This window comes from Schistocerca serialis, chromosome 3, assembly GCF_023864345.2.
Source record: "Schistocerca serialis cubense isolate TAMUIC-IGC-003099 chromosome 3, iqSchSeri2.2, whole genome shotgun sequence".
NCBI classification, from domain to species: Eukaryota; Metazoa; Arthropoda; class Insecta; order Orthoptera; family Acrididae; genus Schistocerca; species Schistocerca serialis.
Genome location: NC_064640.1, coordinates 2,309,274 through 2,324,664, shown reverse-complemented (window position 1 = coordinate 2,324,664; position 15,391 = coordinate 2,309,274). Strand labels below are relative to the sequence as shown.

Sequence of the window (15,391 nt, the reverse complement as noted above, 5' to 3'; positions counted from 1 at the left end):
CCTACAGCCCGTTCCCCAGCCCAAGTCGGCTGCTGCTATCTAACTCTTCGCTCTCACCAGACACGGCAAAACTTAGCTCCCCAGAGCGGCGTGCTCTCGGGTTTTGTTAGCGTTTCCCCTTCGACCCCGCCAGCGCTTGGCATGACGTAGCGTCGAAGGCAACTTACCCTTATTTGGTCTCGTTAAAACATTGTTGTTGCTATTGTTCTTCAGAAGCTGAGTGGAGGGGCAGAGACGCCTCTCCCTATATGGTCACGCACTGCGTCCTGAGCCCTTCATTGGCTCCTCATGACGTAGTGCGGTCCCCACCAAGGGCCCTCTTTCTTTCTCTCTCCACTCCCAGACCTCTCTCTCTAGCCAGGAATGCTTTCTTGTTGATAGTCTTAATTGAATGCTTATCATGCACCCCTGCACAGACCCTCGTTTGTGTTTGCTGGCTGTTTACTTTCCTATCAACGCGCCCAGCTGCCCAGCCGTTCGAGTGCCGCCTCGGCTGGCCCTTCGGCCACGCCTGGCGTCCCAGCGCTACAATCTTAACTTCTCCCTACGTACTATTTTTAAGGTACTGCTTTTTAGACTTGGCTTGTTCCTGCGGTTACAACAATGGGAGCACTTGCCACACCAAAGGCAATATGTTATACTGATATAATCTGAACAGCATTTTGAAGACTAATATCAAATTATTTGAATAACACACTCTCGATCACAATGTTATTTACTTTTGATGACCAATTTTCGCCAATGTAGACCATCTTCAGATCTAGAAACTAATTGAAGCAAGTGTTCCTTTTTAACAACTCATATTTAATATCTTCTGAGAGTTTTCATCAAAATGCAACTGAAAATAGATGTATGTGAGATCGATTTTGGAGAATAATTTACATCTTGAAAGTTTAAGAAAGAGCTCACCCGAAAAAGCAAGAATAAGAGTCAGTGTCCACCTGAGCATTAATGGTGTGCATAAAGTCCTCCTCCTGTCAAAGAGAGCCCCCATGTTTGCTAACCACCATTAATTTCGAAGCCCACTGACTGTTGGAAATGGTGGACGGAAGTTGTTGTTGTTTTAGACTGTCCAATTTAATCTCAACCTTATTCTTAATGGCCGGTGGAAATGAGCAGGCTTTGCAAAATCTCAGACTTGTTGTAGGCTTTAAGACAATGTGAGCCTGAAATTCAACTAGTTTCCTCAAACCAGCTTCAAACAGTGGCACAAATTTTGTATGAAGCATATCAATGCCAGCATGAGGTACTGTCAAGCTGAGGGAACATATAGCATAATGTAATGAAAATCTTACAGCAGCATATGCATCAAGGCCAAGTATATTCTCCACCAATGGATCCACCACAACAAAAAATTACACTGTTCGAGACACCGGATTATAAGTGGCCATTAGTCATACACATTGTAGAAATGGCACCTCATGTGGCCGTACAACAGCAGTTTTGATTGTAGTGCACTGGACTACATTGAACTGAACGAGGGAGCACTCACACTTAAGAACGTCAGCTGGTGTATCATTGAAACTGATGCACCAGTATAAAAAAGAATGGCCACTGGGATGTTTCGTGCTGTTGTGTGTAACAAAATCTTATGTGGCACCAGCACCTGATCACTTCCGGAAGTATTATTAATTTGAAATAATCTCGATCATTTGGTGCTCCACAGCTGATTTATGTTAATAAGAACCACCACATCTATAGTTAGATATGTTTATTATTTCACAATTGGTTTTGTTCAATGAACATCATCAGGTAACACTGAAAATTCACCAAATAACTTCATAATGTTCTCACAGAATTATGTCGATATCATGACTCAAAAAGTCTAATTATCTTACTCGACACTGAAGACACGTTCTAGAACATGATGAACACACAACACTCCACCAACTGTGTGGCACAAACACAGTCAGCAGTAAGCGGACGGAACATAACATGCTCTGCACACTTTGAATTGTACAGTTACACTGCCTGGTGCCCAGCTCGCTACGACACACGTCTGCAATGAGACATTCACATAAACACTTATAACATTCATCCTCATAATGTAGGGTTTCTAAAGCTTAGGATGCAAGGAAAAACAGTCAGGGCAACTGGGAAATAAAGTATATTGCCACGAACAAAACTTGATACTACTCTGGGATTGCAGAGAATGCAGATGTGTGGACACTGCTGAGTAGAACTTGTTTACCATGTTAGAGTCCATGACGGAAACCCACTGTACTATACCACTACTGTCTGGGCCACCTGTGAAATGTCAAAATCTGCCTAAAAAGTTTGTTGCACTTCTTGTGATATTTCAAATATATGTGCAATTGGCAGCACTTCGACCGATGATACTTTCAATTGTCGTAAGGCTTGCATGCGGATCTCCTTATTGGGAACGAAGTGATGCGCTGCATTGTGAATTTTAACTCTCTGCTTGTGATTTACCATATTTATGTCTGAATTTTTGTTTTTTACTTGATGTTTGCAATTTCACAACCAAGCTGCTTAACTACAGTGTCTTTCTTGTGATGTTGAAAGAATTTTAGCCTTGCTGCTACCACGTGCATTTTGATGGAAAAATGCTCAGACAATAAAGAGAGTATGTCAGACAACAGTAACTCTGATGGAATGGACAGCAGGGCTAACTTTTGAACCAAGGAATATAACTAAGGATTCGTAGACAGCAAAGACTCATTTGCGATCTGGATATTTAATATCACTTGCATGGAAATATAGCACACTGTGAAGCAAAATTGCAGGCTCCTCATCTGCACATTTATGTTCTAACCCTTGTGTTAGGCTACAGTATTTATTGAACCTAAAGAACTTCTGTAACAACAATGTAAACTGTCAGTCACGTATTTCATAATCAAAGTTCTGTATAGACTAACAGTGATGGAAACTACAATTTCATGATACATGCAGGCAGTACACAGCTGTGGGGTTGCAGAGTCCATGGGCAGAGCTGAGTTGGGTAACAGTAACTGAGGCAGATATGGCTGATGGGTGGCCTTATATTTGGCCCATTACAGACGCTCGTGTAACTGGCCTGTCACATCAGCCATGTTTCTGCTGCAAATGCCTTCCCCACATATGTGCAATGTTACAGATACCTATACATCTGTATCATCCATTGGCACATCTGACGTGGTTGCTGAAAGATCTGTGTGCCATTCTTAGTTGTGACCCTTGCAAAGAAGCCGCTCGATTCTTGTTCAGAGTGTAAAAGAAATTCTACACAAACTTTCAGTTCAGCTGAATGACACACATTTGGCTGGAACATTCTGGAAGCGGAGCACATGATGAGCAATACAATAAGTAAAACTTAACCCTTCATTACACACTTTTTTTTAGAAGTGTATTTTCAAATTGTTCAAGGATGTCAGGAAAAAGTTGAAAAAAATAAGACGTTTTTAAGTCAGAAAAAAATTTATTTTTATTCAGTTTGCATTTATGCAAAACTGTGGGAAACTTATCATATACACTCATAAGTGACACTTTGCACATTTGCAAAACTGTGTGAAGTTTTTCACACAGAAAGGTTATCAACTGTAAAATATATTTTTTTCATGTCAAATTAACAACAGATATGAAAGAATTAATGACATATTCGAAAATTAATGAACGATACATGTCTTAATCACTATGGAATGCAAGAAAGCAGTTTTTGTCTTTATTTAAACATAATTCATTTTGCACTTTTCACACATGATAAAGGTATAGCCTTTTTCAGTTAGGGCATTTGCATGTTGTTCTCTTCTTATTCCACACTGGCCAGTGATCATAAGGATCTAACCTTACTTCCTTTGGAGGTAATGATGATCCCTTATATCTCATCCTGTTTATCTCTATTGGATCTGTGCTAGCTGGTCTACCTCGGTTTTTGAGCCAATTCAGTTCTAAATTTCTTCTGGTGCATTGACATGTTTGCTGCTGTTTGTTTTTTTTTCCATTTGTACCCTTCTGTACAGAATCCATGAATTTATTACAATTATTTCAATCAGATGGAAAAACAAACGTAAATACCTGCGTTTGGATCTAATTTTTATATGACATCTTCCAATGTTGCTATCCAACAAATCTACATTTCCCATATGTGAGTTGTAAACAGAAACAACAGCTGGACTCTGCACCACTCTGTGCCCTCTCCTCTTTCTGTTAAATCTTGTCACTTCAGATTTTGGCAGCTCACCAACAAATGTATACAGGAAACAGACAATATTATTATCTTTAAACAAAACAAAGGAAATGTCCACATTGTCAACAGTAGTGATGCATTCCTCAGAATAGCCACGTACTTCTTTCTTCAGTTCCTTTTCACTTTGAAATTTGCAATTTGCTATCCTATTCCTTTGTATTGTTCCTACACTCTGGATCTCAAGTTTGAAAAGGTATACAACTAGATCCATAGAGGCATAATATCTGTCAAAGTAGATCTTGTAATTCTGATACCTTGGAACTTCCCTTATGAGGTGAATCACAACGTTTCCAGATGTTCCAATATCTGGTTCATTATCTAACCTGAATTTTGGATTATTTTCTTGCCCACTGTAGATTTCAATTTTGTGTGCAAACCCCATATCCCCACACAAAACAAATAGTTTATACCCCCATTTATGTGGTATGTCTTTCATATAAACCTTCATGTGGTGCCTTGCTTTGGTTGCGCAGATTTGTTCAGCAACTGACAAACGCTCACTCATTGGAATCAAAAGACATTTTTTATTCACATGATCAATTATAGGTCTGATTTTGTACAATTTGTCATGATCTTGACTCTCAGGGTCTGGCCGCTTTGTATTGTCATTGAAATGCAAAGTGGCCATCAGACACTCAAAGTATCTCTGAGACATTGTCTGTTTTACTACCTCAACACCAATAACATTATTCCAGAGATCACAAACAGCAGTAGATGGAGCTGAAGAACTAATAATACATATGCCTATAAGTTTATGAATGTCATGAACATTGCAATTAAATGGTTTGTTTGGATTTTTTTGTGTGCTGTAAAGATTAGTTTCATCAACAATTTTTGCCATTAATTCATCATTAAAAAAATATTTAAAAAAACTAATATGGTGTGGACAACTCCAGCACTGACTGTGGCAGTGAGGACTTTCCTTTGAATATAAATTTATCATTTCCAAATGAAGCACTTTGTTTTTTCCAAATGATTTGATTTTTCTGAACCTTTTGGTGTTTTTCAGAAGCTTGTGGTACCTGTGCATCAGCAACAGCTTCATTATCATCATCCTTCAAACAATAATTATTTGAATTATGTGTATTAACTACAGTAGCCTCAGGCTCGCTATCACTATTTGCAGATTCCAGATCATTTACGTTTATTGTTGGGTCTTCATCTGAATCGTCAAAATCTAACTCATCTTCACTGCGAGAAGGGCATTCTAGGGCCATGAATTCTTCATACGTCATCACTTGACGCCATCCATTGTCGAAATACGAGAATGACTCCATTACAGCACTTGAACTATCACGATAAACTAGAAAAAAGCGGAAAGAAGGAAACACTACTTTCTCATCGTTCGATTGTGGATAGAAGTATTATTACACACTACTGCCCATATGCAAACGAAATTGATTTGTATACTACTCACATATTTATTAGCAGAAATACAAGATGAACGGAGCAGAATACTCTCCAATGGTTTTAGAAGCACTACAAATTTTTTGCATTCACGTGTTCTTCCATTCAACTACTAATAATCACCGCCGAAAGAAAGCAATGTCAGCCTGACTTACAATGGTACTCACAGCATCACACATTGTCGCGTCATACACTCAGTAGCGCATTCTAGTGGCAGAATCTTATCAGTTACCGTCATAATACAACATAGCACATCAGCAAAGCAGTTTCAATCTTTAAACTTCAAGAACAATGGCAAAAAGATAGTTCAAACTTTGCTTTGCATATCTGCAAAGCAACGCAGTGAAGGGTTATATTTTATAAATTTTTATTCAGTGCCACTCAAACTGTGTTGTCACTTGAAAGTATTCTCTGGAGTCACAGTCTGATGTGTTTGTCGTCCAAACCAATTTTGAATGGCCTACTCTGTTCTTACACTTGCTGTAATGACTGATCTTCACCAGTATATTGGATCTTAATTCTTTTATTAATTGTAATTTGTTTTACTTATATGTTTGTCTGACAGTAAATAACAGAAACTTGTTTGGTGCAAGTCTCAAGTGGAGCAACCATCTTTATACTTCCACCTTGGCCCATTTTTTTTATTATGATTTCTAAAGAAACTGCCACATTGCAGGATAATAGCACAATATTTTCAAGATTCATTACAAATGTGGCATATGTTTTTAGATTTTTGTAATGTAATTGGCATGTCTCTTTGAATAATTCCTGACTGTGTACAAATATTTCTGTGACTTTCTACCATGAGGAGAATAAATATTTGGCTTGGCTGTCATTATTGCTGTTGTCAGCCTTCATTACATAACCACTATGATCATAATAATAATATTTCCTAGTACACTAGTGACCAGTAAATGGCATGCATATTAATCTTAAGAGTAGGTGTATCCAATTTTATAAGGCGAGAAGGTGGTTGGGGCATTGCACCTCCCATTGTATCATGTCCATTATACTTGAATTATTGTATCTTTTGATATTTATGGCTTAAAATAAATTCAATCCATATGTTAGTATGAAATATGTTGTCATAATAAGTGAACAACACATACAGTTACTTTTATTATATTTATTCAGTTCATGATCAACATTGTCACACCCCTGCAGGTCCGGGGGTTAGAAACGGCCCGAGGTGTTCCTGCCTGTCGTTCGTGGCAACTAAAAGGAGTTTCACACATATCGGCCTTTATGTGATGGTCCCCTGTAGGGTTTGACCTCCATTCTTCAAAATTTTTCCAAAGAATGAGCCAATTGTGGAAGGGCACCTTACAAGGTGCATCGTGTCCATCGTGCAGTGAGATCTTTAGCCCACATTCTTGTCGTCGCGTTGCAGTCCTGTCCACTCTCCATCTCTTGGGCGAGAACACCTTCCTGGGTGCGTTTTCCACCATGCACTATGCAGTGTCGATTTCTGTGTCGATGATGACCATGGACTTCTTTGCACCTGATATCCAGCACGGTAGCCAGTCCGTTGTGATGGGGCCGCCATGTACCCTGTTGGTTGTAGCCCCCTGACCACACAGGGATCGGTCTGCTGATGCCTGCACCATTAACTCCCCATGTATGCCAAGGGGTAGATGCCCATCCCCCAGGGGCATCGGGACTCCCGGCAATGGCCATCCTGCCAGGTGGCCTTTGCTGCAGCTGGGTGGCGCCCATGGGGAGGGCCCCTGGTTGGAGTGGGTGGCAACAGGGCAGATGATACGTGATGAAGCGTAGTCCATCATCTCTTGCTGGTGGTGAAACATCAGCAGCCTCTAAGCGATCACGAGCTCAATTCAACGCACAGAAGTACGACCCCAAATCGTTCCCCTCCCTGGCCACACCATGGGAGGAACGTCAGGCTAAGGATGGCAGCTGATCTTACTCACCCTGTTACCTAGTATGGGTGGGGAATCTTTCATGATGATGAAGCCTCAATTTTTTGTTGAGCATTTAGAGTACAAGTTCGGGGAGGTGGAGGGCTTGTCCAAAATGAGATCTGGGTCAGTCTTGATCAAAAGAGCATCCTCTGCCCAGTCACGGGAGTTACTCGCCTGTTACAAGCTGGGGGATGTTTCTGTAACCATCATGCCCCAGAAGAGCTTAAATATGGTCCAGTGTATCATATTTTACAGAGACCTTCTTTTGCAGTCCGATGATGAGCTGCGCACCAATTTAGAGGGGCGAGGTGTACATCACGTCCAGTGTGTCCACCGGGGTCCGAAGGTTAATCAGGTTGCCACTGGTGCCTTCATCTTGGCCTTTGAGGGTGATGCATTACCCAAGAAGGTCAAGGTGATGGTCTACTGATGTGATGTAAAGCCCTATATCCCTCCCCCGATGCGGTGCTTTAAGTGCTGGAAGTTCAGCCATATGTCTTCCCGCTGTACTTCCAGCGTCACATGCCGAGATTGTGGATGCCCGTCACATCCCAATACTCCATGTGCCCCGCCTGCCATCTGTGTCAACTGCGGAGAGTACCATTCGCCTTGCTTGTCTGACTGCAGGATTCTCCAGAAAGAAAGGAAAATCATGGAGTACAAGACCCTGGACTGACTGACCTACACTGAGTAGCCTGCATCCTGTGCATATGACATCATCTTATGCTGCTGCTACAACAGTTCTGGCACCATCAGCTCCGCCAACCCAGGTCACCTCTCAGAGCCGGAAGACTACACCTGCCCCCTTGGTGGTGGTGGTGGTGGGGGGGGGGGGGGGGTGCATTTCCCTCCCTGTTGCTCTGGCACCACCTACTTCGGGAGCAACAACCCCACCCCCCCCAACCATTAGGGACGTTTGTCCCCACTTCTAAGCTGGAGAAGCGTAAGTCTTCTTCAGCTTCTCTCTCTAGGAAAGGGTCCCTTGGGTCACTCCTTTCCCAGGTTTCTGCTAGTGGGAAAGACGACACCCACCAGTGGCTGAAGAGCCCAAAAGCAGCTGGTCGTAGGGCTTCACACTCATCCTAAGACCCGGATACTGAGCCAGTGAAGTCCTCCCAGCCAGGGAAACCCAAGGAATAGCAAGAGAAAGCCAAAAGAAAACCTCTAAGGCCAAGAAAATTGTGGTGGCACCCACACCACTTCTACCTACAAGCTCTCGGGCTGAGGATCGGGTGGAGGTTTTGGCATCCGCTGAGGACCTAGATCTCACCAGACCCTCAGACACAATGGATATATACTGCTCAGACAATAAATTGGTGGCAGCAGGTGACTCTGAGGCGTAAACTTCCACATTGAAGCTTCCATGCCTTCCCAGTCTCACGATGTCATCATCCAGTGGAATTGTGGTGGTTTTTTCCACTGCCTGGCTGAGCTACAGCAACTGTTAAGCTTTACACCTGCTATCTGCATTGCCCTTCAGGAAACCTGGTTCCCAGCAATGCAGACCCCTGCCCTCTGCGGCTATAAGGAATATTACAGGAACCGTAGCAACTATAATCAAGTGTCAGGTGGAGTTTGCGTTTATGTCTTAAACTCTGTCTGTAGTGAACATGTGCCCCTTCAAACCCCTCTTGAAGCTGTGGCTGTCAGAATAAGGACGATGAAGGAAATAACTGTGTGCACTGTGTATCTTCCTCCAGATGGTGCAGTACCCCTGAATGTATTAGCTGCACTGATTGATCAACTCCATAAACCTTTCCTACTTCTGGGACATTTTAATCCCCATAACCCTTTGTGGGGTGGTAGCATGCTTACTGGCCGAGGCAGAGTTGTCGAAACTTTACTGTCGTAATTCAACCTCAACCTCTGCCTCTTAAATACTGGGGCCGCCACACATTTCAGTGTGGCTCATGGTAGTTACTCAGCCATTGATTTATCGATTTGCAGCCCAGGACTTCTCCCATCTATCCACTGGAGAGCACATGACGACCTGTGTAATAGTGACCACTTCCCCATCTTCCTATCACTGCCCCTGTGTCAGGCACACGGACGCATGCCCAGATGGGTTTTGAACAAGGTGGACTGGGGAACTTTCACCTCTGCTGTCACTGCTGAATCTCCCCCACACGGTAACATCAATGTGATGCTTGAGCAGGTGACTAGCACAATTGTTTCTGCAGCAGAAAACGTCATCCCTCGCTCTTTAGGGTGCCCGAGGCGTAAGGCAGTCCCTTGGCGGTTGCCGGAAGTTGCTGAAGCAATTGAGGAGCATCGGCGAGCTCTACAACGGCATAAATGGCACCCCTTTCTGGAGCACCTCAAAGCCTTTAAACGGCTCTGTCCTCGTGTTCGCTACCATATCAAACAACAGAAGAAGGAGTGTTGGGGGAGATACGTCTCCACCATTGGGTGCCACATGTCACCTTCCCAAGTCTGAGCATAGATCAAATGTCTTTTTGGATACCAGGCCCCAACAGCTGTCCCCGGTGTTACCATAAATGGCGAGTTATGTACCAATGCATACGCGATTGCCGAGCACTTTGCTTGAGCCTCTGCATCAGAGAATTACCCCCCAGTCTTCCACACACCCAAACGGTGGCTGGAAGGGAATGTCCTCTCATTCACTACACACTGCAGTGAATCCTATAACACCCCATTTACAGAGTGGGAGCTCCTCGGTGCCCTTGCACATTGCCCCGACACAGCTCCTGGGACTGATCGCATCCACAGCCAGATGATTAAACATCTCTCATCTGACTACATCTTCTTGTCATCTTCAACCAGATCTGGTGCAATGGCATCTTTCCATCGCAATGGCGGGAGAGCACCATTATTCTGGTGCTCAAACCCGGTAAAAATCTGCTTGATGTGGATAGCTATTGGCCCATCAGCCTCACCAATGTTCTTTGTAAGCTGCTGGAACGTATGGTATGTCGGCTGTAGGGTTGGGTCCTGGAGTCACATGGCTTGCTGGCTCCATGTCAGGGCGGCTCTACCAATGATAATCTTGTGTCCATCAAGTCTGCCATCCGAACAGCCTTTTCCAGACAGCAACACCTGATTGCTGTCTTTTTTGACTTACGTAAAGCATATAACATGACTTGGCGACATCATATCCTTGTCACATTGTATGAGTGTATCCAAAACATCCTGTCACTCCATACTTTCCATGTCCAAGTTGGTGACTCCCATAGTTCCATCCACATCTAGAAGAATGGAGTCCCCTAGGGCTCTGTATTGAGTGTCTCTCTATTTTTAGTGGCCATTAATGGTCTAGCAGCAGCTGTCGGGCCCTCCGTCTCACCTTCTCTGTGTGCAGATGACTTCTACATTTCTTACTGCTGCTCCAGTACTGTTGTTGCTGAGCTGCGCCTCCAGGGAGCCATCCACAAGGCACAGTCATGGGCTCTAGCCATGGTTTCCAGTTTTCAGCCAAAATGTTGTGTGTCTTGCACTTCTGTCAGCGTCGTACCGTTCATCCCGAACCCGCTCTTTACCTTAGTGACGATCCACTCACTGTAGTGGAGACATATCAGTTCCTAGGACTGGTTTTCGACGCTTGATTGACTTCGCTCCCTCACCTTCATCAGCCTAAACAGAAGTGGTGGCAGCACCTCAATGCCCTCTGTTGCCTGAGCAACACTATTTAATTGGGGTGCAGATCGCTCTACGCTGCTGCAGCTCTACAGAGCCCTTGTCCAATCCCAAATTGACCATGGAAGTGTGGTTTATGGTTCGGCAGTGCCCTCAGCATTGCATTTACTCGACCCTGTGCACCACTGCGGGGTTCAATTAGCGACAGGAGCTTTTAGGACGAGTCCGGTGACCCGCGTACTGGTGGAGGCTGGTGTCCCTCCACTGAAGATCAGACTGCTCGCCAGTTACACAGCACACATTCATAGTTCCCCTGAACATCCGAATTACCGTCTCCTTTTCCCGCCCACGGCAGTCTATCCCCCGCATCGGGGCTAACGATTGCGTTTCACATGCAGTCCCTTCTCTCCAAACTGGAGTCCTTCCCTTTACCACCTCTACTTGCGGTCTGTTTACGTATGCCTCCATGGTGTACGTCTCAGCCACAGCCTCGTCTGGACCTTTTGCATGGCCCTAAGGACTCTGTTAACCCTGCCGCTCTCTGCTGTCACTTCCTCTCAATTCTTGATGTGTTACGGGGCTCTGAAGTGGTTTACACCGATGGCTCAATGATTGATGGTCATGTAGGCTTCACATATGTTTATTGGTGACATATTGAGCAGCACTCCTTGCCAGTTGGCTGCAGTGTTTTCACTGCAGAGCTGGTGGCCATATCTCGTGCTCTTGAGTACATCCGCTCATGCCCTGGCGAGTCATTTCTCCTGTGTACTGACTCATTGAGCAGCCTACAAGCTATCGACTAGTGTTACCCTCACTACCCTCTGGTAGCGTCCATTCAGGAGTCCATCTATGCCCTGGAAAAGTCCCTCCATTCCGCGGTGTTTGTGTGGACCCCAGGACAGTTCGGAGTCCCCGGCAACGAACTTGCTGACAGGCTGGCCAAACAGGCGGCGCGGAAACCACATTCTGGAGATAGGCATCTCCGAAGCTGACCTGCGTTCTGTCTTACACCGCAGGGTTTTCCGGATTTGGGATGCGGACTGGCATAACAGCACGCTCGACAAACAGCGTGTCATTAAGGAGACAGTGAATGTGTGGAAGTCTTCCACGCAGGCCTCTCGCAGGGAACCAGTTGTCCTCTGCCGGCCCCGCATTAGCCTTACGTGGCTAACGCACGGTTACCAACTCAGTCACGAGGACCCGCTTCAGTGTTGCTCTGGCTCCCAAATGACAGTCGTCCATCTCTTGCCGGACTGCCCACTTTTAGCCGCTCTGCGGCAGACTTTTAACTTTCCCAGCACCCTGCCTTCGGTGTTGGGCAACAGTGCCTCCACAGCAGCTTTAGTTTTACGTTTTATCCATGAGAGTGAGTTTTATACTTCTATGCAGGTTTTAGCAAATGTCCTTTGTCCCTCTGTGGCCTCCACCCCAGTACTTTTAGGGTGGAGGTTTTAATGTGTTGAGAGTGGCTGGCTTCCCCTTTTTATTCTGGTGGTTGGCCAGCCACTGTAATCTGCTTTCTTGTTTTACTCTCTTCTGTTTCTAGTGCCTCTCTGCTGTTTTCTTGTCCTCTTTCGTTCCTTTTAGTGTTCGTTACCTTCTCTTCGTTCTTGTGGCTTTTCCTTTTTTCCGTTTTGTGTTACATGTTTCATCCATTTTATTCTGACACTTGTGGCCTCGTATTTTCTGAACAAGGGACCTATGACCACGTAGTTTGGTCCTTTCTCCCACCTTTAAACCAACCGATCGACATTGTCATATATTTTCTAGCAGGGCTGCCATTATTTGTGACTATATGTGTTTACGACATACTGAATTTAGAAGTAATATCAAAATCAACTCTTTCATGAAATTTCACTGTGATTGTCACACTTTTTGCCGGTGTGGAAAATTCTAGTATGAGTCACAAATGACGGCAGTCGAGTTTAGATTCATTTTGTACACTTGACGTCACACATTCTGCGTCAGCCGGTGAACATTTGGTAGTGTTCTGAGCACTTGGCTCTGAACGCTGTAGCCAGAACGAGTGTTAGCCGTGAGTGTAGTAAGTTAATTAGTGAATTTTTATTCCTTTTGTTGCTAGTTGTCACGGCTGAGAATGGTGGTAAGCGACAAATACTATATAAGCAAACGACAGACATAAATGCACGCTACACACTTTCTTCAAGTACAAAGCCCCTCTACACACGTACTGGATTTGGCAACATTGCAGTCCCTGTCCGAACCTCAAACTTCGCGGACCACAGTCGGTTGTGTATCGGACTATAGTGCGTGTCGCTCACTGGCAACTTGTTGTTTAAAGAGCAACGTGTAGTGAGGGGCCGGTATCTTTGGCGTATACTGTGCCAGGCTGCATCTTCCTTTGAAAGTCCCTAACCTTTCGTCATTTGAGACAAAAGTACCTGCACTACTAGAAACACAACAGCAATTGCTCCCTTCATTGTTTAATTTGATTATGAAGTAAGTGCAGGAAGCTCATGCTTTATCCTACTCTTTTCATTTTGGAATATTCAGAGACTAATTTACCATGATGCTTTGATACTTGCAAAACACTAAACTGTGATTTGTGACAGGTTATTTTGATTCTGATTTTTCTAGATTATGCTGTTGGTTTTGGTGGAAAATTTGGAGTCCAAGCTGACAGGCAAGATAAGTCAGCAGTTGGTTGGGATCATCATGAAAATCTTCATCAACATGAAAGTCAAACGGATCATAAACAGGTAAATTCCTTAACTGGTAGTCACAAACTGCCTAACGTAAACTTTGATAGACTGGAAATCCGATCACTTTTTCACAGCCGTGTTGTGTATTCGCGTAGAAACTCACTCAGAGCCCAGTAGGTTTCCATTTTCCTGGCATTGCAAAGATGCAATGTAAGCCACATAAAATGGCTTTCACACTAAATTAGTCTCATTGTGTACCCTTATTCTTTTTAGCTGACTTCAGTAAGAACTGAGCCGAGTCCTATATACAGTTGTCAGTCTGGTGCAACTGTCAAACTCCAATTGGTAGAGTCTACGTGCACTCCAATAAATATAGTATGTTGTCTTTCTACACGATTCAGTTTATATCTTTTCTTTCTATATAGCATATAAATCATTTTGATAATCAGAAATTTCACTAATCCTTCATTATTCGATGAAAATCACATATTCTTTCGTAAGAACAAGACTTGTACAATCTGTGGCACTGTCTGGTTGCAATGTAATTGCTGAGGAAAGATCGTGATATTTATATGAAAGATGTTTGTCTCAGTTTAGCTAAGTTTAGTTAGTAACATGTTTCGTGGATCACCCAGATAGATCATAATGATGTGGAACGAATCGTTATACGTTCACGTCGCAAATTAATTTGTACGTATGGTTACATTCTGAACATTTCTATTTCTTTTTTATTTATTCATTCTTCCATTGCACAAAAATTAAACTGAGAATAGGAAAGTAGTGAAAACAAATTGATACACTCTGCACACGAGTTGAATGTAAAGTCAGGTCTGTGGACTTTTTCTGTGGTTCGGGCATTTCTTCTTGCGACCAGTTTGATTAGGATTTTTAACAGATTTTCTTTGAATTTACAGTTAACTATAGTATCATTTCTTTGTCATATTTACGTATCCCCTCCATATCGTAGACGTTATGAGCAAAACTTGTTTATTCTTTGGAAGCACTGTTTAGTAATATGTTGTTTATTAGATACAGAGAACATTAAGAAACTTGTTACAAGCCGCCGCACTCAATTATATCTCTTTTTGACAGATACTGAACAGGTTTTCTTTGAAGTATGTAAGCAAAATACATATGTTTTCTGACGTATTTACCTGTGTGGTGTGGTAGGTAGAGCGCTAAACTCCAGCCCTGGATGCCCTGGGTTCCACCATGAATAGGAACAGGGATTTTTCCTCATTCCAGACCCTCCATGATGGGCCCACATCCATGTAGGCTGCTATCAAATGAGTACCAGGGGTAAAAGGTGGACAGGACAATGCCCCCTCCCTACCCCCTCCCACCCATGCTGCGGGGGAGGGGGGGGGGGCTGAAATCAGAGATGTGCTTCTTGCCCTAATGTGGCTGCTCTGAAAACAAAACCTCCAAAAATGTATTTAAATTTTTGCTTTTTCTCATTTACAATTTTATACAATAGGTACAAATGCATATAGATTTTTTTTGGGCCCAGTATAGATGTTTTCAAATAAAGCATTATCTGCTTTCACTTCATGTACAATATCCATCCAAAAAGTTCCAAGACAGATTTTATTCCTGATGCCTAATTGACGTCACCACGGTAG

The 15,391-nt window shown here is 43.5% G+C and overlaps 1 protein-coding gene across 1 annotated transcript in view; it reads left to right on the top strand.

The window, feature by feature from the left end:
• Positions 1 to 15,391, top strand: part of LOC126469660 (src substrate cortactin) — a 160,505-nt gene that overhangs the window by 107,146 nt on the left and 37,968 nt on the right. The window contains exon 7 of the mRNA XM_050096796.1: positions 13,705 to 13,826. Coding sequence (XP_049952753.1) covers positions 13,705 to 13,826 — 122 coding nt within the window. The remainder of the gene's footprint in view (positions 1 to 13,704; positions 13,827 to 15,391) is intronic.